At 43.4% G+C, this 27,006-nt stretch overlaps 1 protein-coding gene across 1 annotated transcript in view; it reads left to right on the top strand.

The window, feature by feature from the left end:
- The window catches only part of RUNX2 (runt-related transcription factor 2), an 85,017-nt gene that overhangs the window by 34,916 nt on the left and 23,095 nt on the right, over positions 1–27,006 (top strand). The window contains exons 4-5 of the mRNA XM_010583197.1: positions 14,832–15,005; positions 24,649–24,810. Coding sequence (XP_010581499.1) covers positions 14,832–15,005; positions 24,649–24,810 — 336 coding nt within the window. The remainder of the gene's footprint in view (positions 1–14,831; positions 15,006–24,648; positions 24,811–27,006) is intronic.

Genomic DNA, 27,006 nt, shown 5'->3' with positions numbered 1-27,006 from the left:
TTTTTGTGAGAGCAGAGAAGGAGACATCCAAACGCTGAATATGAAGGTGCGAAAACCACAGCGCTTCGTAGAGGTACGGTTACCTTAACTGTCAAGTGAGGCAGCCTTGACTTTCACTTTAAACTCAGCGGCCACAGTTCTCTTTTACATCAGTTTTATACCAGTGTGCATCCATTTATTTTAGTAAAGATTTATGCCACAATGAACAAGAAAGCGAGAAACATTATCAAAATATTTGCAAACAGTGATGTCAGCCATTCTCAAACGCTAGCAAGAAACTTTATCAAAGAAAAGCAAAACCGGAAAAAACACTTTTCACTCGAATCTGAGTGATGTGCAGGAAGTAAATTACCACCATACCTGGTGAGAGAGTGAGTGTCGGGGATAGATGTTCTGTTCAAACGAGGCAGTGAAAGGTCAGTATCATAGAGAAGGGAGCATATTTTCCCTACTCTATATAAGATACATAATTTTAAACTAACGTGTTGTCAGAAATGCTGCTACATGCTGGGGGGTAGACTTGACAGCAGATCACCCTAGGCAGTAGTTTGGCCATCTAAATCCATCAGGGATTAGAAATGGGGTTCAGTCCTAGTCTTATGTTGGTCCTTTGATGAAGGAGAATCGTTAGCACACAGAGTCTTTTGTCAAGGGAGAAATAACTTGTTGTTTATCTAAACTGGTCAATGAGGGGTCACTGACAGCCAAACTCCTTTTCTGCTGCCAGAAGGAGAATAATCCCATGGGCCTTGTGGGAAGCTGGAGTGAAAGGACAAGGAATGATCCATCCTACCTGGAGAAGAGTTAAAAACCAAATTTATTCCTTTGTCATAGTGCTGAGCACTCTGTAGACTTTTACCAAAAAAATAACTTTCTTTTTTTAATCTTTGACTTCCTCACAGTTTGTGTTGAAGCTGGAAAAAGTTTTCCATCCTTCTTTTCTGTTGTTGCCTTTTTACTTCATTTAAATTGGTTAAGACAGTTGAGTTTTACTTGTAAAAAAACCCAGGGCAATGCACCACTAAAAAATATCCAATTTCTTCAGCATCACCAGTGTTGCTTGTTTTACTTTTCTTGGACAAAAGGGGAAGAGCACTTTGTGTTCTATTTTCCATCATTCTTTGATGGAATTAAAACAGGGCTGTGCTTAAAGAAAAAGGAAACCCTCATATGTATGTGTTGTCCTCTAATAAATGGTGCCAATGGCTTGAGTGTGCCTTATTTGCTCGGTGGAAAAAAAGCAAGCGGTAGGGCTAAAAGGTAGACTACACAGCTTGTATCTAAAATTCCATAACCAAGGGATCAAGTTTTGGCCTCACAGAGACATAACTATAACCATTACAGTGGAAGCAGCTATATTATTCCTTAAAATGAGTCATATGACATTAAAAACAAAGCAAATAATAAAATTCAAATCTGTGCAAGCTGTAAAGACTTCAGGGCCAGGCTGTCTCCCACTGAAGACGGTGGCAAAGCCTCTATTCATGGCTCTGGTGGATGGCTTGGGCCCCATACAATCCCATTTTTCCAATTGTAGGTTCATACTTTTTTATCCTGTGAATTAAATGAGGATTTGCCACCCGCAAAATAAAACCCAAAGAAAGAAACTTGCTTTAAATAGAATGAGCTATTGAGGCGATATTAATAGCAAGGGGATGATGAGTATTTCCAGAATTTAAGTACTTTAGTGTTATTTCTGCCTGTTTTAAGAGAGCAGAATAAAATATCCTTGCTACTTTTGCATTGCAGAGATGTTTTCCAGTGGTGCGCTGTAGTGGGCATCCAAACTTAATGACTCACCAAAATAATAATAAAATAGTTAGAGATTATTCGAAGCACGTGCCAGCGATGATCCAACGCGTTCTAACGTCTTTCCAAGCTTGAAGTATGTATATGTAGTTAGGGCTGTATGTATATGCTTGTGTACATCTTTGAAAGCTATCAACTTCACAGCTGCCCATTTGAACGACTTGTGATTTTTATAACTAGACATTTACAGCTTCTGTTTCTTTGATTTTCCTTTTTCCAGCAGGTTGCACCCACAATGTAATGCCCAAGTGGATTCCTGTTTAGCAGTGGAATAATGGAGTAGTTACAGCAGAGTCAAAGTAGAGCCTGTGAGCTATAATCTTTAAAAAATGAACTTGGGGGAGGACTGCACAGCTCAGAGGACTGGTGATAAGACAGAGGTTTCCCTGTCTCGTATGCTATGTCCCGTCCAGTGACCAAAAATTAATGCCCTCTGAGCTCCTGTGGTGTATGGGCAAGGGAGACTCATGAATTCAGAAGTAAAAATCAGGTCCTGTTTGGACCAATCTTCTCCACCATGCCTTGAGGAGGAGCCCACTTTCTACTAAATTTGATTCAGATAGAAGCAGTAGAAGAGGTATTTGGGGTTTCTGTGGGATGAGGTCCTGAAGACCTCCCTGCAGAAGCAGGGGGAGCCATCGTAGGGGATATTTTGCCTGCTTTTCCCAGGCTTTCCCCGGGTGTTCATCAGCGCAGTTCACCGCGCTGTGAATGGCATCGCCCGCTGCTTGTGTTGGCCACCCTCCAGCTCCATCTTGCAGGCACATCCCCCCCCACCGCCCACATTCCTGGGGATTTGTTACCTTCTGGTAGCCAAACGCACAAGCAACTGGGGCAGGGGGCGAGATTTATTCTCCAGGACTCTGTTTTCCTATTGTTTTTAAGTTCACAGGAGGCTCCCCATTACTAAACAAACTTTACAACTGTCGGCAAAAGGGTCAGCCCCCTGCCAGAGCCCTTCAAAAAAATATTACGTTCCTTGCAGCCAAATGCAGTTGTGACACTCACCGCCCTCCCCTCTGTCCCCCGCTGGGGCTTTCGGTACGAGGCATTGCCCCTGAGCAGGTCAAATACCTGGCTTAGGCACTGAATTAGCGACCTGTCCCATAGGGACAGGCTTAACTTTGGCCAACGACTTGCATCTCATGCGCTTGCAATGCTTTGCTGAGTTTTGGGCATGATGTTATTAAACGGCCGGTGCTAGGTAGAGGCAGTCAGCCTTAGGGCTTGCGGGGGTTTAATGTCAGATGAATGTATGTGGCTGGAGTTTCTGTAGCAAGGACAGGATTTGAGTTTGTGTAGCTAATAGCAGAATGTAGCTTTGCTTTTCTTTTCTGCCAAAGGAAAAAAGAATATCCAGTGGAGATAGTTATGAATGAAGCATTTCCAGGAGCAAATAATGCAAATAATGAGGCTGTCTTGTGGAAAGTCCCAGGATTTTATAGTCTCTCACTGCGCTGAGGAGTTCCCTACACTCTCATAGAATACATAGGCTGTCCAAAACATCTGCTTTCAGGCTTAGTTGTTGGGTTTTTTTCCCCAAGAAGTTTGTCATTTTGGTGTCTCTTGTTCTTCATACTTGCATGGAGAAGAGCACATAGGTTTCAGCAGAAGGGGATGGCCAGGGCTACTCTACGTGGGACCATCTCTCTTTAAGTAACCAGCAGATGCACAAATAAGAAAGCAACAGCCAAACCCAATCGTGGACTAGTATCTGGACCTTCATCTGACGATGCAGGAACACTGGAGCATTGGGCATGAAATTCTAGTTTTACTTTGTTGTGTCTCCCCCAAAAACTAGTGGAATCTCAGAGTCATGCTTGCTAAATTAATGGTGAAATCAATCTTGTCATATCCACTGTGAGGCAAAGAAATGACAGTTATTCTGAAATTTGAGGCATAGGAAACTCTGGCGCAGAGGGGTTAAGACCAGCATTTCCAAACTCAGGTTCCTTGTGGTCTGGAATACCTAAGCAGCCCCAGCCTGCATTTCACTGTGCCCTTTCATGGCAGCTGGAGGTGCTGAACACTTTGCAGCATCAGGCCCACAGTTAGCACGAGCTGCCTGACTTAATGTACTCATGTTGAAAATATTGTGTACGTGACTTAACCAAGCACAGACAATCACTCAGTCCTAAAACAGTGGGGCTAAAAGAAACCTCAGGCGACCTAGTCCATTTTTCCTCAGAGGAAGTATTATATATACTTAGATCATCACTGACATCTGTCCAAATTCTTAAATCCTCCAGTACTGTGCCTTCCACTTACTTATCAAGTCTGTTTTTTGTGTTTTTTTCTTTTATACTTAAAAAGGAGTTTGCTAATATCGTACATTAATCTCTTAAATCTCCTCTACCTCAAATGAAGCCAGCTTTTTCTTGTTCTGTTCTCAGCTGACAGAGAGATCAATTGATTACCATTTTCTTTAGAAAACATTTTGCTCTTATCATGTCCTTTCCTGCTCATCTCTTTTCTAGACTAAACAAATGTATTTCCTTCAACTTTTCCATGTAGGTCATGCTTTCTAAATCTCTTATTGCTCCTGTTGCTCTTCTCTGGATTCTCTCTCATTTGTCCGTATCTTTAAGAGGGTCGTGTCCCAAAATGGATAAAGCAGTCCAGCTGATGTCTCACCACTTCTGAGCAGAGTGTAATAGTTACCTTCTATGTCTTCTATGCAACTTAACCATTAATCTTTCCCAGAACTGCATTTACTTCATTTTTTTTTAAAAAGACAGAATCCTATTGACTCACAGTCAACTTGCAACTCCTTGCTACCCCCCAGATCTTCTTCCGCAGCGCTGCTGGCTAATAGGTTGGTCCTTGTGGTGCATTTCAGCATTTGATTTCTTGCTCCAAAGTGTAGTACAATGCACTTACTTAACTTTTACTGTGTGCCATTCTGCTAATGACATGTCAAATATAATTTCTCCAATTTGCTAAGATTGTTTTGAATTCTGACCCCTTTCTCCAAAGTCTGGAGGACTCCTCCCTACCAGATGTCATCTCAAGATTTTATAATCATGTTTTGTATTGCATCATCCAAGTTATTAAAGAAAATAATAAATATTAGCTGGACGAACAGACATAAAATACCTTCCATTTCAATACCATTAGTGATGGTCAGCGGGCTATGTTGTAACACCCAACTCCCATCCATGCATCCCCTATGGCTGTGTTTTAGCCTTTAAATGACACTTTCTTTCCCTCAAAGACTTGAAAGCAAGTTAATCCATCTCAGGTTCCACCTGAGACCAAAATGCCCCTGCTAGCATTGGCAGATAGAGGTGGAGCATAACAAGGGGATAAAAATTGCGACTCACCTCCAGGATGGTTGGCAGGATCTTCAGGCCAACGTTTTTTCTCTTAAGCCCCGCCACATCATTTATGTGCTGCTTAAGGCTGTCCGTCTTCAAAACTTGTGCATCATGTAGGTGCTTGTGCAAGTGCTGTGATTACACAGAAAGTTGAATACCTTCTGCAACATGAAAGTTGCCCCAATAAACCCACTCGTTGCCAGCAGCACAAGACTTTTTTACACACTTGAGTGTATGAATAAGAGCAAAGAACGACATTAAGCATCATTTTTACTGGGGGAACCACCAATTCTTTATGCCTTTCAGGAGGAAGAAAGGGAGACATCCATCAAACTGTCATTACAAATTTGATGCCACAAACCTAAGCTCATGAAGCCGCCAGGAATCTGTAAACCTTTTAAAGGATACGCCTGGTTTTGACATTCAAAATAAAAAATCTTTATGGATTTTTGTGGAAAACACTGATGGGCCAGCAGCTAAATGACATTTCTCAACAGTCAGACAGACTCCACAGAAACTGAATAGATGTCCAGTTTTAGAAGGACAGGTTAATTACTTTCTGTGCTATGCCCAGGAACAAATAATACTTGGCCTGTTTTACTTACTGAATAGGAAAAGATGTTTGAGGGTGGTTGTTTTTTTTTTTTCTAAAGGCTGCTACATCCTGGCTTCTGCCTCCATACAGCCTGAGTGTAGGTGCCCTTTATATAACAATAACTTGATACTTCTCAAAATACTTGGCGCTGCAAGCAGGGGAGTGGAATGCAATAAGAACACTTTAGCAGGTCTGAGGGTGAGTAAACTCCAGTAGTCTTGGAAGGAGAGGGTAGGGTTTTCAGTATACGTCTCTCCCTTACTTGGCATTCACAGACAATAAGAATACAAGGATTAACATAGTAGACTCCGTTTATTACACTTGAGTGGATAAAGCAATTATCTGTCTATCACAGCTGTAGTAAATTGTGCAACAGCATTAACATGGGTGGATACGTGGATAAATGCTACTCTGCCACAGAGGGTGCTGATACACAAGATAATCCTTCAAGTCGAACTTGTAAAGACTGTTTTCTTTTGGAGTTTATATCATGTTACCCCCACCACTGTAGATTGAAATGGCATCTTTTTTATTTTTAACCATGTTTTTAGGTTTCTTTAGCCATCTGAATTTTATTAGTAAGGTTATTTTAGAAATATCCCACTTTAATCAAGTTTAAACAATCTGCTTAAAACCTGCTGCATGGATATAAACACAGTAGTCTTCTAACGCAGCAAAACAATCTGTTGAAAGATAGAGTGCAAACATGCACACATCCATCTATTATTGCTTAACTGTTGTTTCTTCCATGCCTGAATTCCCATTGTAACCGCAGCATTCAGCCTGCAATACGCTCCTGGTTTGGGGGGTGTAAAACAAAACCAAAAAGGAAAATGCACCTTATTGATGTCTAGAGAGCAGAGCAGCATAGCATCAGAGAGCTCTTACGACTAGATTTAAACTAAGCGCCTTAAATCTGGTTTAATGGCTGTGTTTACATCGCCCCCCCCCCCCCTTTCGTTCTTTTAAAGTAATCAGGTTTCGCAAGCGTTAAGAAAACCATCCCCTCCTGCCAGCTGGAGGGAGGCCAGTTCAAGGAGATTTTTTTCTCTCCCACCCCCTCGCCCCCTTCGTTTTCTATGATCTTTACTGCCGGTCGCTGCAGCAAGCAACAGAAGTTGGCGGGCACTTTATAGGATAGCTGCCTTTGGCGGGGGGGGGAAGCCTTATTCCTCAAAGATATTGCTGGGTTAGGATGAAGATGATGAAGTCAGAATGAGGAGCTCTTGCGCTTTTGCGGGACAGCCCTTGCTCTCTCTCTTCCCCCCTTCTGCTAAAAAAAGGGGGAGGAGAAGGGGGAGAGTGTAACAGATACCAGCATGCAAAGGGAATTAAGGCAGGGACCGAGACTTGCGTGACAGTCTCTGTTTATATGAGTTGTCTTTAATGTCTCTGAGCAATGTTTAGCTGGTTTCCTGGCACACGTGCACACAGATTCCTTTATGTTCGTGAAGGATGGATAAAGGTGAAGGCAGAGCATCGTGGCACGAGGGGGTCCCACCTGCTCCCTCCCCGACCCGGCTGGTTTGTGCTGATGTTCATATGGGGTGTTGCTCAGCTTTGTAGAAGAAGCTTCAAGATCCAAGTCAGGATTCAAAAGTTTTTCGAAAAGAAGAGAGAAAGAAAAAAAAAAAACCACTACAGCAAGGGGAGACCTTGCTTATTTACTGGCAAGCCGAGGCCGTACCACAGCAGAGGGGCAGAGCAGAGGGCAGTGTGGATCCTGCAACAACACTGGGATGAGTTGAAGGGTGGGAGGGAACTGGTGCAAAAACAATCCCCCTCAAGCCCCTTCCTGCTCTGCTTGTCCTTTTTCTCAAAGCACCGTTTTGGTTTCATTCATTAAATCTTCCAGTTTTGCTGCTGGAACACAACTTTCCCTGTGCAAGCTTCCAGGCCAACTCATCCCCTGCCACATGCTCCCCATCAGTCCCTTGTCTGCCGGAGGAGCAGCCTGGAGCCCTGCTCCGAGCAGGCGTTTTTCGCCTCTCTACGTAGAGAAATTTTGAGAGCGAGAGGCTCCTTTGCAGCTGTTGCAGTTTGCTGCAAACCCCCGACCTCTGGGTCTGTCTGTCAGCTGGATGCATGCTTTTCAAAGACCTTGGCTGAATTTTAAAAAGCAGCGATAGCACTTTATATCCTCCAAGGCTTTGCAATGATTGCGTTAGAGTCGTTCCAACGGGGACGAGGGGACACAGGTTGCACACCCACGGGATCGTTTCCCCTCACAGACCTTTGCTTTTGCTCCCAGTAAGTCAGTGGGGAGATGACCATCAACACCAGAGATGCTCCATGGGCTTGACCTCTGCGCTGAGGTTCAAACTTGCCCCTGCCTCTGCTCACCCTGGGTTGGAGCCACAGCTCCGGGAAGACAGTAGCGTAACTGGTTCCCCTGGGAGGTAGATCTGGCCCTTTTGGAGCCGAACCAGTAGTCTGCAGACCTTTGGGAGAGCAGGGGTCAGGGAGGAGGAGCTCAGTGGGATTTTGGCAATGGGCCACCTTAGATCCGTTGTATAGGAACTGAGCCTATTCACAGCGTACATGCCTCTGTCTTTTATTTATTTCTATTTCTCTGCAGTAGTTTCAGGTACAGGGCTTACCTGCCCTGGGTAAAAAAAATATGTCTTTTTTTAAGAACAAAAAGAGACAGGGTCTTGTTTTCTGCCTGCGTCTGAGTGACTCCTGTTGACACTAATAGAGCTCTGTGTACAGTCAGGAGAATAAGCTCTCCAGTCTAATGCAAACTGGTGCCCTCAGCTATTTAAAAAACAAACATCTTTTTTTTCTCTATTGAGTGAATTAACTGCAGTTACTGCACCTATGTAGCTCCTTGTTTTATGAACTATAAGAACCTTTCCTATGCACAGCCTATGGCCTAATTATGTAATTATGTCTCTTGGGTGGATTATATTTTTCTTCTCATAATTGTGTCTTTACCCAAGAGACTGGAAGGGTTCCAAGCTTTCCCCTTTCCTGGGTAAAAAACGTTTGGCTCTTTTGTGTTTTGGGATTTTTTTCATGAACTTTGGATTGGGTGCATTCGGTAGGACTGGGGAGGGGGGGAATCCAGCCCAGGGATGACAGTTTGTCATGAGACAAGGGACACAAGAGGGACCCGTGTGACTTGCTTCAGAGATTTTTTCCTTGTAAAGAGCTGACATGCTTCTTCTGGGCTTTTGCTGATTTACGTCGCTCTTATTTTTATCTCTAATATGTAGATTGACACTGCTTTGGAGTGACATCTTGCTGCAGAGATGTGTTGTCTGAAATTTGTAACACAACAATGAATATTTTTGGTTCATGCTGAATGCTCAGCATTATTCAGTCCCTGCACAACAGCTGTTAAAAAGCCTTAGGCTCAGGTCTCAACTCCTTTACCGTGGCATAAAAGTGGGTCCCTTGACTTCAGCTTTACAAGTCTGTAGCTGAATTCACAGTCAAGCCCCTATCAATATCTTTCCGTTACATCTGATCCATAGGACCAAATGGGATGAAATGCAGGAAGACATCCAATGAGAATTTAATGAGAATTTGTGATGAAATTCAGAGGACATGTAACCTATCTTTTTTTCTGGTGTGAAATTGTCTTCTACAATGCGTACACAGAAGTATGTCACTAGTGTGCTAGTGTTAAAAGAGACATAATCAGACTGCTTGTCTCAAAGACATATAATGTTAGTAGGAAAAAATGTGCCCATTCTTTACTTTTTAAAGCACTTCACCTTTGGAAAACAGTGGGAATAATCAAAACTTGGGTTCTTGGGCTCTGAGGTGCTTTTCTTGAAGTCCGGGAAAGCTTGGGATGTATAGGCTGTAAATTCATAGCTTGTAAAGTAGGTGATTATTCTTCTTTCTGTCACTCCTTAGCCTGAGGGAAAGTCCCTTTTCCATTAAAGTTTTCTTCTTTTTCAATCTCAGCGCTGAACCCAGAGCCATAGAAAGCCTCTGTCACTGGCCCTGGCGTTCAAAGGATTTTTATTTTGTTTGCCCTTTCCAGCTGTAGTCACTCCATGGAGTGACTTTCCAAACTTCACTAGCTGATGCTGAGCACACTCCTGACATATAGCAAACAGAAGCCATGGCGGTATTTCATGTTGGGTCATCATCCTCCATTCTGCTTGGGATGTCCCAGCAATTGTGTCCCCAGCAGGTGAGAGCCCAGGTTCTGACTTTCATGACCTTTCTGCCTTCCCTTGGCTCTTTTACAGAGACACCTGACTCCCATGATACTTCTTGTTAAGGCAAAAGCAAAAAAGATAGAAGTGGGCAATGACTGAAAATAGCTAACCCGCTTGAGAGTGATAAAAGCATCTGTTGAAAATCTGGTAACCAGATCTCCTTGGTACCAGAAAAAAAAAACACACACACACACAAAAAACTGGTGGGTGGTGTACACGGTACAAAGAAAGGGAGTCCCTGAGTGTCAGCATCTGGCGAGGCCACGTGTAGCATAATCTGATTAGTTTTCAGTTCCACACCCACAAGCTGAAAGATAAAAACGCACACCCCTCCTCCCTGAGGAGGTAAAAATCTTCAAGCATCAACACCACATTTACATTCTGCAAGTCAGCCTCTTCCATGGCCCGATTTACATCTTGACTTCTCCAGCGGAGCAGTGGAAGTTCAGTGATGAGAGACGAGCTCACGTCCCTTTCCAGTTACCACATCCAGCAGACTCGAGATTGCCTTGCTTTGATCTGGGAGACATTCCTTCGTTTAGTTTAAACTGAAATGATTAAGCTAGAGATGAAGCCTCCTCACATCTTCTGCCATGCCTGGGATGTGATAATTGAACATTAGCTTCCATGGGCCATTTTAACATGTTCTGAGGCCGTCCTGGACTGGCGAGCTGAAGCAGCAGTGTAGGCACTGGCTGGCTGGCTGCAGTTTGCACTGACTTTATTGCACTCTCTCAGTACTATTTTCTGGTTTGGTTCGTGTAAAATGGCCAAAGTTGGTACTGGAGTGGATTAATGGCAATGTTTTCTGTCTCCAGAAACTAATACTCAGGTTGGTGTTTGGCTTGAAATAGCCGAGTAGCGGTGAGGGACCAGAATATTGCTCGTCATTTAGGTGCGAATAATGGATTTCTAATATCTAACATGTTTTGTACTATGACAACAGGCAAATCAGAACATCTTGTAGAGCTTTTGTCTATTAACTCTCAGTTTTTCTCATCTCTTTCCCATCTCCTTGCCTGTGACCTGATCTATTCCAATGGCCCCTGGGTCCCATCCTTATTCAGTAACTCATGGGACAGCCTTGATCTTTTGGACTGCAATTCGTATCCAAGACTGCCTGCGTCCGTAACCATTTTCTCCCCCTGCCAACCCAATCCATTCCACAAAAATGCACTAAATGCAGTGTTGCAGGCATTGGGATAGCTGCAGCATTATTTTATTCTATTCTTTATGTAGCTTTTATATTGCTTTTTAATGTACTCACTGCTGCAGCAGATCACAGATTCTCCCTGGGCTATCCACACTTGCTACCCTAATCTTTTTTCCTGAAATAAAATTACACCTCATGACTGAGACCAAGGAATACAGCTTTTCTTAGCACACTCCCCTGGGATCAGGAATTTCTCTGTCAACGGACACATATATCAATGAGAGATGAAAAGCAGCTTGTGGAATGAGTTTTAAACATGTATCACATATTTCATTGCTGCTGCTTATGTGCTACTCAGAAGGCCTTTTTAGAGTGTTTTCAGCCCATACCTCATGGCTCCTCTGTACTTAATAGGATTTTTTTTTTTTTTCCTGCACAGGAATCAGGGCAAGAGATTTATTTAAGTTGCCTACACTCCTTTGTGAGCACCTCCTCAATATGAAGTTTTTGTTGAATTTCCTGCTTACTTTCAACGTGAGCACGTCTTAGCTTTTATCAAAGCATAGTAACCCATAACGTGCGAAGCTGTAATGTAATCTCATCTCACTGGGACATTTCACTGGGGGAGTGTGGCTCCTTCTGTGGATCTCTGTCACAACACGACTCTGTGTTACAACCCTAAATTTTAAATGTCCAGAAGGGGAAGGCAAGTCTGCCTTCGGCCCCTTGCTGGTTTCTGGGGACTTGCAGTTCCATTGATGCCTGGGGTCTTCCAGATGTGCATTTAGCTCTCTTTTCTCGGCATTTTTTTTTGGGGGGGGGAGGTGGCAACACCCAAACCCACACGTCTCTAGATCATTTCAGTTCAACCAGATGTGGGAATCTTTCTTCTTATTTATTTTTCCCCCCTCTTTTTTTTCTCTTTTTTCTTCTTTTTTTCCCCCTGCCTACACTAAAGTGCACTGCTATCCTGTTGAATTTTGCCTTTCTGTGATAAAGCTAGTTCATTATAATAATAATACACAATTAAATATAAACTCTTTTCTAGCAAAGCTATGCACAGGCAAACAGAGCGTGATGAAGACAAAGCTGGGGGTTATCGGGCACAGGTTCGTGCAGGAGTGGTGACCTGTATAACAAGTGTTCATTGAGTTATCCGAAGACAGTTAAAAAAGCTTGAGCACTGGTTTGTTAGCGATTCTTTAGCAAAAAGGGCACTGTATGAACATAGCACAGGATTTTTCTACAAAAATTCAAAATTTCCCTTTGGGTGTGGATTCATTCACAGATAAAGTCAGCCCTGGTGTGTGAGGCCATAGATAGGCCAAGAAAGTGCTTTATTTTGAGCCCTCTTGAATTTGCTGAAATGTGATTAGGAATGAGTAGAAGAGAAAAGGGGAGGGGAAGTAGATGCCTTTAAAAAATGGAGTGGAAAATATGACTGGCAAAGGGAAAAGGAAATACATAAAAATTGTGGAGGAAAAAAAGATGGAGAAGGAGAAATCCCAAGAGAATACTGACTCTGTGTGTGTGTGTGTAAAAGTGGCTTCTTCATATTTAGCAGCACCTAGCTTGTACAAGTTGTAATTTAAATAGGTTGAAAAGATAATGCTGAAGACTACCAGATTAGATGTTATCCTGTTAATTAAGCTGCCATTACGGAGTTGTTACAAGCCCACCAAAAATCGTTCCCCATTTAAAGTGATTGACACCTCCTGAAGAGAGGAGTAGCCACCCATGTCAGCTCTAAGTAGAGCAGCACCTTCTCCTTAAGGAGAAAGCTCCCGCCTACCCTGTGCTTTTAGACTGAGTCATCCTGAGGGAGAAAAACCATACTTCAAAGTACAAAATAATGGGTCAACTAATTAATTTTTTTAAATTGCTAGAGAATTTTCTCCAAAATTAAATTCCATCCAGTTTCTTCTCATCTCTCAACCTGAATCCTTCACTTCTCTATCTAGAACCATGATTTCTCTGCACCTCTTTTGGATTTAGCTGTCTAGTACTGACATCGCTTTACCTATATGTCATGTAGGCACCATGGTCGCAGTTAGATGATGTGAACCCATGTGCTTCAGTACTGTGGTGAGAGGTACCATTAAAAGGCATTTTTTTTAAGAGTGGTAGTCTGATAGTTCAACCTCAAGATTCAGTGGCCTCATGTACGCTTTTAAAATAAATTAACGGGTGCTAGAATTGGTTCTCTGGCCCTAAGACCAATGGGACAATCTGACTGTATCTGCAAAGCTGAACTCTCGTAGCCTCCAGACAGATGGCTGTGTTCACGCTGCTGAGGGACAACGCGGATTATCTGAAGCCACTGGGGATCATCTGGAAGGGTTCAAGCCCAAACCCTACCAAGGACCCTTCTTATTGTTAAAAGCGTAAAAATATCTTAGCCAGTTACTGCTTGTGCCTGTCCCCGGCACTGCTTACAGGGATGGAGGCAGACGTGGTTCTGGGTTGCGATCAGAGGGTATGCGCTCCCGTTTCAGCTCTGCCAGAGGGTTTTTGTGTGACCTTGGTCAGTAACTTAGGGTAAGATTCATTCCATTTAATGTTGAGTAATGGTGAGGGTGTCTAATTAAACTAGTCATGTGTGCTCCCTCTCTGATCAGAGAAGGAAGAGAAAGCAAATTCAGAAGGTGAATCATCCCATTTTAAGGCTTGTGTCAGAGACAAATGAGATGAATTGCCCTCTGGAAGTAGCTATTTCTTTCCATTAACTGTAGAGGAAGTCTACATTAGAAGAGTTTAGACTAGATGCCTGATTTATGAATGGCTAAAGTTAAGTAAAATTAGTCCTGACCCTAATCTCTATGCATGCCTGTTTCTCCATATGTTGAATGATAGAAATAACACCTTCTGCACCTCACATTCAAAGGTGCCGTTGGGCGAGAAGCATCCTGTAACTACTTGGGAAAGAAATTAAACCTAGGAGCAAAAATACAACAATTAGAGAAGTAAAGCCTTTACTTTTGAAACAGCTCAAGGACAATATGAGCAGTATCACTTGGGGCATCCTGTTGCTTTTGCCATTTTTCCCTTTTACATTTTGACAACCGAGCACCTATAAATGAGTGTTGCCAATGCGGCCATATGGCACGAGGGCAGTTAGCCTGGTTTTGGGGAGAGGAGTAGGAGCACTGAGGAAGGCTGACCATGCAAGGGAATGTAGGACCCAGTCTTGGCCAGCAGCTTTGAAGGTTTTCCTTGTGATACTGCTCTTCTCAAATGACAGTGACTATTTACTTTTTTGAAAATCTCCCAGAGGAATGAAAGCTAATGACTAACTGTGATAGAGTTAAAGAAAAAAAATAAGGGGAGAAGAAAAGCTTGCATTTCTTAGCAAAAATCCACAACATATAAATCAGGCATGGAATAATTGTCCCACTTGATAACTTGTACTTAGGAGGCTTGCTTTTGGAAAAGAAAGTTTGCCCCTTTAGCTATCTAGTGTAGTTAAAGCAGGGAAAAAAAAAAAAAGACAAAAAAGACCTTGTGTGGGTGTCCTGATAAGTGCTTATTGTGATCCAAATTGCAACACGTTACACTCTCTATGGGCACAGTTGTGCTCCATAAGGCTTTAACCAGCACAACCATGTCCAAAACACAAATCCCCCCACCAATGTCACTGTGTTGTTGGGGTTAGCTGAGATACCTCTAAGTCCGTTAAACCTAATAACAGGTCCTTAGGGCCATTTGGGGTTTTTTTGGGGGTGTGTTAAATTACTAAATCTTGTTATTAACGCTTTTATTTTATGATTTGCTGTTTCCAGGGCACAGACAGAAGCTTGATGACTCTAAACCTAGTTTGTTCTCTGAACGCCTCAGTGATTTAGGGCGCATTCCTCATCCCAGTATGAGAGTAGGGGTCCCGACCCAGAGCCCACGGCCCTCTCTGAACTCTGCACCAAGTCCTTTTAATCCACAAGGACAGAGTCAGATTACAGGTAAGAGACAGAACCATAGGTTTGACTTGCACAGGCAACAGTAGTAATTGCTTATGGATATTTGTGTCTCAACTGCAGTAAAAGAGGCTGTTATAGAGCGAGAGATGTGTTCCAAGCAAAGCTAGGTGGGAAGTGGATTTTTCTATAGTGTTTGAAGCTGAAAATGTCTTTCTTTTTTTTTAAATATCTTTTTGCCATAAAACCAAAATAATCCAAAATAGTCAATCCAGGTAAATCGAGTAGGAATCTGGCAAAATTCTAACTGCCACGTTGCTCTGCCTTCTCCTCCGTGTGTGCAATAGTACGTATTAGCATAAAATAGAAGGAACATTTTTATTCAGCCTTTTTATTTTGCACTCGTGTTGAGGGAAGCGGCCAGCATTTAATGGTCTTTCTATCGGAATAATACTACAATCTTCTCATGTGGCGATTTCCTTCTAGCACCAGTGCTGACCACTGTTATAATAAACGAACTGGGTTATGGAGAAATCTCTAAAGGTTGCTTGTGAGGGTTGTATGCAACATTTATGATTGCATGCTGAGAGACAGATTTCATTGTGCTGAGAGAAATCATAAAGTACCATGTGTCACAGATTATAAGACTGAAATAAGATGTTTAACTGCAGCTATGCCAGAAGTTTACAACAAAACTGTGAAGCCTACAAAATAAAACCAATTTTTCTCGTTTTTCTAAATTCAGAGCTGGTTAAATTTTTCAAAAGAGTTTCAAAGCAACCTCTACCTAATTTTGGCCATTTCTACAGTCAAAACTTGTGCTGACATATTTGTGTCTATCCAGGATGTGAAGAGCTGTTGCCCCTGACCAATTCACTTGCTAAAACTGTTGAAGAACTTCACTTAGATGCAAGTCTGTCAACAAAATTCTTGGCTCAATTTACTAGACCGATTAAAAACTCAGTTTCGCTGCTATAGTTGCATCTACACCAGGAGTCCTTTGCCAATGTTATATACCAGTATTCCTTTACTGGTAAAGCACTCCTAGTATAGACATAGTCTTTGAGTCAACCTAGGAAGATTTCTGGTTTCATGTTTCAAGTGGTTTTGACATGATACCAGCTGAAACTTAGTGGTTTTAACAAAGTGTTGTGGCTTTCTTCGTCTTTCTTTTTCTTCTTTTTTAAGTTCAACTGGTTTATTAATTTGCAGTAAGAAGGAGAAGTAAGTGGGTTAATTTGAACCCAAAGCACTCAGAGAGTTGAAACGAAAAAATTGTTCCCATGAGCTGTGGCAAAGTTCTCCCAGATCTAGAAGTATAGCTTCAACTAGTGTAAAATGTTCATAATATATTAAATATGTTGGTAGTACCCATTACATGCTACCTGCTGCCCACCAGCTTCCCAGAGCAGGTTTTTTGGCCGGGCTTAGTGTTTTGTTTTGTTCATTGGACATGTGAAGTCAGGGCCCTTGTGCATATCATTTTCTGGGTAAGACCTGCCAAACTAAAGCCCAATATTTTTTCTAACCTACTGTCTTCTCTCTGGCAGTGTTTGGGGACATAGTTCCTGAGAAAGCAGGGGGAAAATCCATGGCTATAATCAGCTTTTTTCCTTCTTCCTTGTGCCTCCATAGTTTACCTATTGTGCAACACTATATCTAGGAACGAAGGAGGGTGAAATTCTTCCTGACCCCATCTGGTGATCAGCTTATGCCCTGAAGCACGAGAACTGAGATCCCCTTGTAATTTTCTTCCTAGCTAAGTGTAACCTCATATGCTGCTCTCATTCACATAAATGCCTCCTGTAGAAAATGTTCTGCTGGCTTTGATTAATAGAGTACTTCTCTGCCTCGTTATGAATCAGCAGCAGCATTTAAAGATCCGGGAGGTGAAAACTTTAGATGAGCTTTAAATAAGCCTGACTGGAAACAAAGCTGTGTGGCATTCGCTGTCTTCTCTGCAAATCTAAGAGTCAGCAGTTCAAAGGACCAGCTGAGACTTCATCCAGAGAGGGAAGATGCGGTGGTGGAAGGGCAGAGGGAAGTGAGCTGAACTGAGGAAGGCAAGCTGACTGTCCCATTGATTGTGGAGTATGTGCTTTTCTTGCTGGATAAACTCACGGTCGTGGGATACTTTAGAATCCCAAATTGCTCTCGTTTCCCCCAAAAGAGTGAGTGCTCAGCCGCTTATTAAAGTTTGCAGTGAATAAGTGGTCTCATACAGTATTTGCCATGTTATTCCCCACCCTTGTCTCCTCCTCAATTTAGAAAGTCAAAACACCCAGCCCTCCAAGGCTACTCGTTAGGTTTCTGGTAGCCCTCCCATTTAATAAGGCGATTAGCGTGAGCATGTTACATCGGTGTGAGCTCTGTGAATTGCGCTGGCTTCCCCAGAAGGCTTTTTGGTGCTCTTCAGGACGTTGATTGTAATCTGTAAAGCTCTACACGCTTTGATGTTCCACCAAAATGCTGGGATGCTTTTTGCGGACAGTCCCTCCGAGTTCTTCTGGGATGAAGGGATGCTCGTTGCCGCACAAACTCTGCCAACAAGAGACAAAGTTGATGCTGCAGATGAGGCACCTCTTTGATCAGGTGTTAGCTGGCCATGGGAAATGGCTAAATGTCCGCCTGTTTGGTGTGGTAGCAGGGAGTGAGCTGTTTGGGCTCCACCAGTTTCCTTGTTGTGGTGCGATATTCAGTGGGAATACCACTGGCTTCTTAACATGGTCACTGGGCTGGTATGGCTTGAGTATATGTTAAAAAGGAGAATAGATCCTTGTCTGAAAAACAAGGATCTTTTTATTACCTTTATTGGAATTAACCAAGCATTCCTTTAGAAATACCTTTGTTTCTTAATCTTTTTACCTAGTAATTTAGGGAAAATAATTAATTCCGAATAACTTCAACAGTAAATACTGGTTTCCTACGACGAAATCCATGTTATTGCTAGTAAGCACATAAACTGTTTTTGTTTCGTTCCCCTTGAGGTCTTGCATAGCTATTGCATGATTAAACAGAAATAATATTTAAAGCCTGGCTGGCCCACACCTGAGTCTGAAAGAACTCAGCACTTCGGGGTTCACTCTTATATTTCTTTTCTCTGTCTAGGTTGTGTTTATTTTCCTAGAGTATCGGAGTACAGGTTTTACAAATCACGGCACAGTCCTAAACCTACCACAGGACCTGGCTGTGGCAGTACAAGGCACAGAGTTGCCCTTATTCAACATGGCATTTTAACTAGGATTCTGCAAAAGCAACATCGAAGGGTCATTAAAAAACAAATCGTCCAATAAGCAGATGCCTTTGCTGAGGCAATGCAGATTCAATTTGAACCCCGCTTGCTGCCCATAAATCAGGAATCCTGTCTGCTCACATTTGGATACTGGTATATTTGCTTTTTTATTTTTTTTCCCTTTCCCTAACGGCACTCGCACAACTTGCTCACGTATCCGATTACGTTCCCGTTCAGGCACAGAGCTGTTGCATCAGGGTTTCAGTACGAAACGAGGAAAGCTGTTGTTTTTCTAAAACGCAACCATTTAGGATTAGCTTCTATGGGCCAGGAAAAGCCACGGGTGTAATGGCAGGAATGTGGTCGGCGCGAGGACCCCGGCGGCCGGGCTGCGGGGACTGCGAAGTGGGAGTTAAGTGAGGTTTCATGCTCCATCACCACTGTGGCACCGTCTGATCTATAGGCAACCTGTGACTTTCATCACTGAAATAACAGCACTCAAAAGCAGGTCCCGTGAAATCTTTTTTTTTTTTTTTTTTTTCCTTTTCCTCTTCCCCTCCCCATGCACTTCAGGGATGTTATGCTTTCACTTCTCAGCATTTCTAGGGTTGTAGGAAGCAGATTTAAAGGCTTCAGAGCTGGCTTACCTGGCAGTTAGTGAGGGGACCCATCTCCACTAGCAGGCAGGAACTGGTTTCACGGGTGGTGTAAACCGAGTCTGCTGGGAAGACCATGGGCAGAAAGCACCTTCGACTCTCAGATGGAGGATGAGGATGGTACCAGCTGGGCCCTCCTTAATTCCCCCATTCGGGACTTGCAGGCAATGGGCTGGATGCTGCCCTTTTGCAGAGTCACTGGGAGGGCAAAAAGCCATGCTCATCACAGCGTTGTCCTGGGCTCTAGATATGAAGCTGTGCAGCATCTGCCTCAAGGACCAGTGTCTCTTCTCCGAGACCACCAGCTGCAGGACAGGTTTGAAACAGAAACTGTATGGCTGTTATTAGACTGGCACTATGCAAGTCCCCTGCCAGGGGTTGGCTGTGTTTTACCTGGGACCAGTAGCACTCTGAAGCACACACCAGTGTGTAGCTGGTGCACATCAATCTGAGAGCACATCAGACAAAGTACGTGGTTGCCTTGAACAGATAATTTAGAAATAACCCAAGTAATAGGCTCATAGGGTGAATTATGCCTTCAGCTTACTATAATGTGGAATAAAAGCTACAAGACTCAGCAGATGAGGGGGTGGAGTTGGGATTTCTGCTGCCGTGAACACAAGGGTGGCTGCAGTCTGCTGTATTTTATGCAAATTGATTGCATCCTTCAGGCAACTGGCAAGTTGCTGTTGTGAACCTCCATTTGGTAAAGGTTGTGTCCCTCCTGTTAAAGTATTCTTTTAACTTTATTTCCCCCACCCCTTTACAATTTAGTTGCCCTACTGGCATGACTTGCTCAGTTTTTTGGTTTTTTTCTTTTCTTTCAGAAATGTGACTCTTGGCGGGGTGGGAGGAGAAATGGTTTTAGAGGTTCTTCAGGCCAAAATCTGGTCTCAATTACGCTTCTGTACATTGGGGTGTAACTCCATTGGTTTTGACTTCATTGATTGAACTGGGCAATCCAGATCAAGCCCTGAGCTTTTAAAGATGCCTAAGAAATAGAGAAGAAAAGGAGGTTGCATTTTTGTTGTTGTTGTTTTGCTGGGGGGGTGGTGTTACAACAATAGTTGGGTTACTCATGCAGAAAGTCATCTTGGCTTTGTTAAGAACAGAAGTGAGGATATTTGCTTTAAGTGTTTACCAAAGATAGCTCCAGACAGCTTGTTTTTTAGTATTGGCAGTAGCACTAATACAATCAGCAGCAGTCAGTGCTAGAGCTGATGGCTGGATTTAAATGAGAGTGGTTTTGCGAAGTGCACGAATGCATGTGATGTTGGGGTGTTATAGATGGTATGTTGAGAAGCTGCGAGCCTGTGATCATGCTCTGATCATGTAACTCAGTTTGGGAAATGGGAAATTGATTTTTTTTTTTCTATAGTAAATCTGTGTGCTTCATAATCCAGTGCCAAAGCAGTGGAAAAACTCATTCTTCAGGGCAATTTATGGGTTTTTTCTTCTCTCCATTGACACTTCAGAACATTTTCATTGAAGGAAGAGAAGTCACATTGCTGGAGAGCCAATGTCATTGGTGGGAGAACGGGTCACTGGGTTTTTTTCTCATTCTTTCTTGTTTTTTAGTTTTATACAGCATGTCCAATCTTGGACTGATTTTTAAAACTGCTTATTGTCCATTAAGCATCAATGTCCATTGTCCATTGATGCAGTCAATCACAGATCACAAAGGTCAAGAACCATGTGTATCTCCCACTGACTGTAAATGTGGTAGTAAAATCTAGACACAAAGTAATTTGCAATACTCAATATTTCCTGCTTCGGGAAGGTTTACCTGGAAGTGCAAACAGGACAGAGCTGTTTGTACATTAGTTTAGACCTCGCCCCACTGACTTGTTTCAGCCAAGCTGTGCCTAGGCTTTCTTAGCATACACATGATATGCCCTACTGTGAATGAATATGCTGAAAGCCGCACTTTTCTTCACACCCACGCAGGCATAACAGAAATGTTTACAAAAGGAGGACTGCTCTTAGTAATCGCTCCAAAATTTTCAAGTGCAAATGCCAACTCAAAGTGGCCCTCTGCCTCCTTTGCTGTTGTTGAATGCTCTGCTAGCCCTTCCCAGGGGGGAAGATGGGGGGCTTTCTCCTGAGCTGTTTGCTGTATTTTTATATTAGTGTTTTCCCTTGTTTTGGGGGGATTTCTTTAGGGAGGAATCCACATTTGCTCTGCCTCAGAGCTCTAAGGTTTCTCATCTGTTCTGGGCTTCTCACGATTGGGAAGATGTGCTGTGCCTGCAGAGCACATGGTGCTTCGGGTGACGGTGCAAAGCCCCTGGCCCACAGGGACCTGACGTGCAAGCCTGCCAGCTGGAGCGAACGGGGAAGCTGGTCTTTGGTGTAGGAGGCCAAGGAAAACCTCTCACAAATCTGCTTGTAGCTTCTTCCAGTCACTCCAGCCTTTCTGTGCCTGACCAAGGAGGAGGTGACCCTCCTAAGGACGTTGTTGTGTTTCCCTCAGAAACATCTGCATGGATCTGCCTTGGAAATGCTGTTCTGGCAGCTGGCACCTCCCCATGGTGCTCCCAGCACCCTCCTTGCCCCCAGAAGGTTTGGTTTGGTGGCGTGTGGAACCAGAAGATATGGGCTGGTTGGGCCTCAGCAGCCAAAGTCTCTGTTCCAGCAATGTTGCAAGGAACATCTTCTGGTGGGACCAAAGGGTGCCACATGAGACCGAGCTGCACGTCCGCCTTCAAGGACTAGACGAGGCAGCTTTGGACTCTGCCTCGCGACATTTTACTCTGGGGATTGGGCAATGCCGCTGAGCAGTGACGTTTACCCTGTGGGCTAGCAGGTCACCTTTGACTTGGCAAGGCGAGGGTGTTTCGCTGCTCTCTCCTCTCATGTCCACGCAAACCTTGGCTGCTGTCAGTCAGCAGGGGCTGGTTTTAGGGCATTTACTCTACGATCTGGTGAAACTTGTGTCTTCACTTTCCGCTTTCCTAACAGGCCAAAGATAACTCTTGAAGCCTGTCAGCCCCAGGGCAAAATTCCCCACCCTGCCTCAACCATGACTTCAGCCATGCCTTGGTGTAGAGGAATCACAGTAACCCTCCAGCCTGGGGTATTGTGACCTTCTCCTCAGTCACTGAGCTCTGATGGATCATCTGATGTTCGATTTGGTTGAGGATTTTCCTCTTTGTTATTTCCTATTCCCTGAGAAGACATGATCTCATTTCCCTGGACCTAAGTTGCTTGCACTCTAGTTTCAGAGGGGCTGAAGTTTCCACCTGAAAATCTGGGTTGAAAGCTTCCATCCAAGATAAGCACCCCATTTTGTGAGTGAGGTACTCAGAGAGTGCCTGCACCTTAAACAAATGACCAGCTAAATATGCAATATATCATTATTGTCCTTAAATTTAAGTAGAAATTGCATCAAATGGAGGTTGGGTGAGTTACCCAAGTCCAACAGGAGATCTGCTTCAGGGCCAGAAGCAGTTAAGTCACAGCACAGTATCTTCACTAAGAGGCCATCCTCTTTTTTCTCTTTCTCTAAAATACTTAGGTCTTTAAAATCTCATGGTATTGGACTCATGGAAAGCTGAAATCAAATATGTATATCTAAAAAAGAAATGTGGTATTGCGGCTCTGAGGTTAGAATGAGCTATAGAAGCTGCGTATAAATTTAAGCTAGATGTCATAAGAATATATGATATGTTTTGGGGTCAACCGATGGTCCATCCAGCCATATTCTGCCTCTGACAGCGCAGTATGAGGTGCTGTTTTGAAAGACCACATGAGCCTTTGAAAGACCACTTTTTGCCTTTTGTACTTCTTGTGTCCACACAGGCATTCACAGTTGTTGGATTAAGGATGCTAGGTGTCAAACCAAGTCTAGCATGGGTGTTCAAAGTGGTGAGGGTGCCAGAGATGCTCAAGATCTTTTCAGGCCATGAGGATTGCACCACCAGAAGTGGCATGAACTTCCAGAAGGCAGCTCCTTTCCTGAGGTTTTCACCATCTTAGACCAAAATCCTGTAAAAACATCCTCTGCCATGATTTTTTTTTTTTTTTCAGCCTTTACCTGCTATATAATTTCCTTCCAGCATTGGAGCTGACTTAAAACCAAAACTTTAAGGGAATCTGTTTTGGATTCGGAAGCAGAGATTGAAAGGAGCTTGGAGTTTGAAGCAGCTTGGATTTGAGATTGTGCTCCTGACACATCATTAATTTTAAGATTGTTTTCCCAGCAAGCCTCGGCTTTCCGTTCCCAGTTGAAGATCATTTACCATTGACTGCATGGTGAATTATAGTAGTGGAATGAGGCAGAGAAATATGTTGATATCAGATACAACAACGAGCAGTCAGTCAGATTTGAACCTGCGCCAATCCATACAACCCTGGCCTTGAAATTGTTAAAACAAAGAAGTTCATTACATTTAATGATCAAGTGTCCTTCGGATTTCTGAGGAGTTTAGGTTAACAATTTCTATTACTCAGCTCTAATATAAATGGCAAACTCCAGGAAAATCCTCTTAAAATTAAATTGGAAAGTTGGGGGGGGGGTAGGTTATATATCTATATAGTTATTTTGCTTCAAGGAAGTATCTGCTTTCCAGACATCTCTTCAAACAAATCATGTCTGAACAGAAAAAATAAACAAGGAATAGCTGAAACTACAAGGTTTTGCTGTGTGGAAGAGCAGGGAAAGGAGTTAAAAAAAGGAAAAAAAAAAAAAATGTTGAATTTCCTGAAAAAGTGCCTTTGCTTATGCCATGTGGCTATCACATTGCTGTCTACAAAGTAGGGCCTTAGCACAGCGCTCTGACATAGCAGGTTCTCCAAATTGAGTGGACCTGATGTGCTTCACTGAAAATATTGGGGAGGATTTGGAGGGATATGCTACAGTTTCTGCGAGCCAGTTCAGAGGTAGTTTTCTGTTTATCGTGGAGTGCCCGAAACAAACTTTGGGGTTGAAAGTGCTTTGTTTTTATTGATGTAAAGAAATAAAAATAATAATGTATGAGGCATTGAGTGGTATCTTTATCACCAGATATTAACTGAGAGCAAATGGTTTATAAATCCAAACACCAGTGAGTAAAACTAGGTCTCCCTCTCTCTCACTTAGTGCAATCCACCAGTGCCTCAGCAAAAAATAAACTGTATTTATCCTTAAAATCATTTCCTCCACAGTGAGCTGCAGCAAGTACATCAAGAAGCATCATTAGCTTCCGATAGTTATCCCAAACCATTTGGTTTCAGAATGTTGTAATTGAGGTGACTGTAGGTAATTGGGCCAGCATCCAAATGTGACATTTTTGGCCGGATGCTGGTAAGATTAATGACATTTTCCTTCTTGGATAGTATTTTCAGCACTGAAAACACTACTGTGTAATGTTTGGACTGGATAACAACTTGACAGGCGTGCCAAGTGCTGTCTGTAGAGTCTCCCCACCTCTGACGTCCACTTCCTAAGCTCGGACGTGGGTCTCGCACTCGCTGTCTGCTTATCTGTCCGAATCCTCCAGGACTGGCCAGTCTTGGTATAACACGCTGTTAGACCTGGATGAGAGACACCAGGAATGTGCAGCACAGCTGCTCGATCTTTTAAAACTCTGGTCACTGCTCTGTTCATTTCCCCCCAAAATTATGGGGAGGGAAAAGCACAGAGCGAGGCTTGAAGGGGTTGAGTCCTAGAGGAGCAGGTTGTGCTTCATTACGTTCTCATTCCTTATAGCACTGATGTGTATATGTTCAGTAATCCCACCTCTTTCAATTAGGCTGTTGATGCCCTAAAATTTTTCTTCCGTTTTTAAAATATTTCTCTTTTATTGTTTTTTTTTCCTAGACCCCAGGCAGGCGCAGTCATCCCCGCCGTGGTCCTATGACCAGTCTTATCCATCCTACTTGAGCCAGATGACTTCACCGTCCATTCACTCCACAACTCCCCTGTCCTCCACTCGAGGCACAGGACTTCCAGCCATTACCGATGTGCCCAGACGCCTCTCAGGTAAAGACCATGTTTTGCCTAAAACAATTAAGCAGATAGGAACCGGACTGGCAGAGGCTGCCTCCGTGGCCTCAGACAAACCTTAAGAAGAGCAAAGCTCAGTTGGTGATAACAGGGTTGCTGCATGGCGGGTGGGGGTCAAAGTCTCCTTTTTTTTCGAAGTGGAAGAGCTGCTGTGTTGCTCTGAGCATGTATCATTTGAATGTCTCTAGGTCCATTTCAGATCGGGCTGGTTTTAAATTGTGAATCTTATTCTGTGAACAAATTCTTTCTTTTTTTTCCCCTACAAGAGGATGTTTACTTGCATGTTTTAAAGTAATTGTGATATTCTCTATTTTTTGGTGCTTTACTTTTGTGGTGTGTGTGATGTTAGGCATCCTGACAGATAGATGCCTTTATTTCTTCAATAGTTAAGGCTAAGATTCGTTCTCCCGCATTTCCATCCAGTAGCTCAAGAAAGCCTATTTCCTTAGTTAATGTGTACTTAAGATGCCTATCAGAAACTAGCTGAGTCACTTTAGGGTAAAGATTGGACAAATTGTGCTTTGGAATGATGCAGGAGAGAGGAAATACATTTAGGAACACAGACAAGACAGCAGTGAGGAACTGAGACTTTTTTTTTTCATCAAACAAATGTATATTTACATACTGTGCAATTCATCTCTAATGGTCTCAGTGATAAAACCATCTGTGTGAAGTAATCTGATTGCCCCAAAGTAAGATAGAGCCTGTCATGGCACACAGTCACCTTGTATATCTTGCCAAAAATGAGGAACCTTAGGGGAGGGAGGTTCAGTATTAAAACTCCAACCTTGCAAGTGTGGAAATATTAGCAGCATATGCCAAAAAAGCATGTGTAATGTAAAGAAAGCCTTTATGATTCATTAATGAAAACCAAAGAATCAGTCTTATTACATCTATTTTTTGCATGTTTGCAAGATATTATTATAATCTTGGATGCTGCTGCCATACACCTGTTTGACTCGCAGCCAGGTGAATTTCTTGCTGTCGTGTTTTCCCCTACCACCAAGCTCATAGCACTGGAAATGTTCATCACTCCACTGAGCTGCATCACTGACAAGCTGAACTTCAGCCAGGAGGCATGTAGGGTTTGATTAGCGTAGACTCCTTGATTTCTTTCATCTTGGAGGAGGGAAGCTTTGTTTCTCAAACAAACAGCTGCAAAAACCTCTGCGGTCCTAGCGCGCTCTGCCTTCTCGGAGATGCTGAACATCTCCGTGTGGGCCGAAGGTTGGAGAGTGGTGGAGCAGGTTTCCGCGGGCTCCCTGTGCAATGCGCTGACTTGGTTCAAAAAACTCGACCGGCTTGATGCTGAGGAAATGCTTTGTTTGGCCCGAAACAGGTTCCCTTTGAGTCAGAGCCTCCTGATGGTCTGTGTTGTCGGAATGGGTTATTTTTGCAATTGTGCCCCCAGCGATACCTCCAGGAGAGGCTCGGCTGGGACCACGGCAGCTGTACCACCGCGTACTTGCCCTGCAGCCCTTGCTTGTCTGTGTGTATTCAGACGTGAGCGCCTGGCATGTGGGCACAGGCAGAATGACTAAAAGACCTGGCTGTGTACATTATGTGGCCGCAGCCTGAACTTTTCTGCTGTGCTCTACAGTTGGTCGCCTTCACGCTTCTCGCCCTTCATCTTTTGGGGGCTCAAGCGATGCCTCTGCAATGCTCTTACCTTTTCCCAGCGTGGGGACGTTGCTTCCAGTTAGATTCAAGATTGAAAAAGGGGACTTTGATTTTCTACAAGTGCCAGAGGTTGTCTGCAGTGTTTGCTGACGTTCAGAAATACAGAGCGGCGTTCTGGGTGGAGGACGAGCTCTGATGCTCAGGCTGCGAGGAGGCGTGTTGCAGCCCCAGCTGCAAACCCTGCGGTTCCTCTTGAGGGTTTCTACCTAGCAGTGCCACAGGGAGGGAGGGCAGGATCCGCCCCCTCTTGTGGATAAAGTAGAGAGAGAAATGCAAGTTTAAAGCTGCTTCTTACAGCAACCAGTTTATCCCTCGCGCACGGAGAAAGGCGAATCTCCACTCAGTTACTTGATACATCTTTCAGAGGAGAATAGAGCTTTGATGGGGGGAAAAAATGACTGCTAGGAAACACTAAAAACGTTAGAAAACTTCAGGCACCTCCAGTGCATGAGGGAGAAATTAGAGTTTTACAAGGCCTTGAATAAAAACAAA

The sequence above is a fragment of the Haliaeetus leucocephalus genome, unplaced genomic scaffold (genome assembly GCF_000737465.1).
Source record: "Haliaeetus leucocephalus isolate CR32 unplaced genomic scaffold, Haliaeetus_leucocephalus-4.0 Scaffold871, whole genome shotgun sequence".
NCBI classification, from domain to species: domain Eukaryota; kingdom Metazoa; phylum Chordata; class Aves; order Accipitriformes; family Accipitridae; genus Haliaeetus; species Haliaeetus leucocephalus.
Note: the sequence above shows the minus strand (reverse complement) of the source record. Positions and strands in the feature narration are given on the sequence as shown.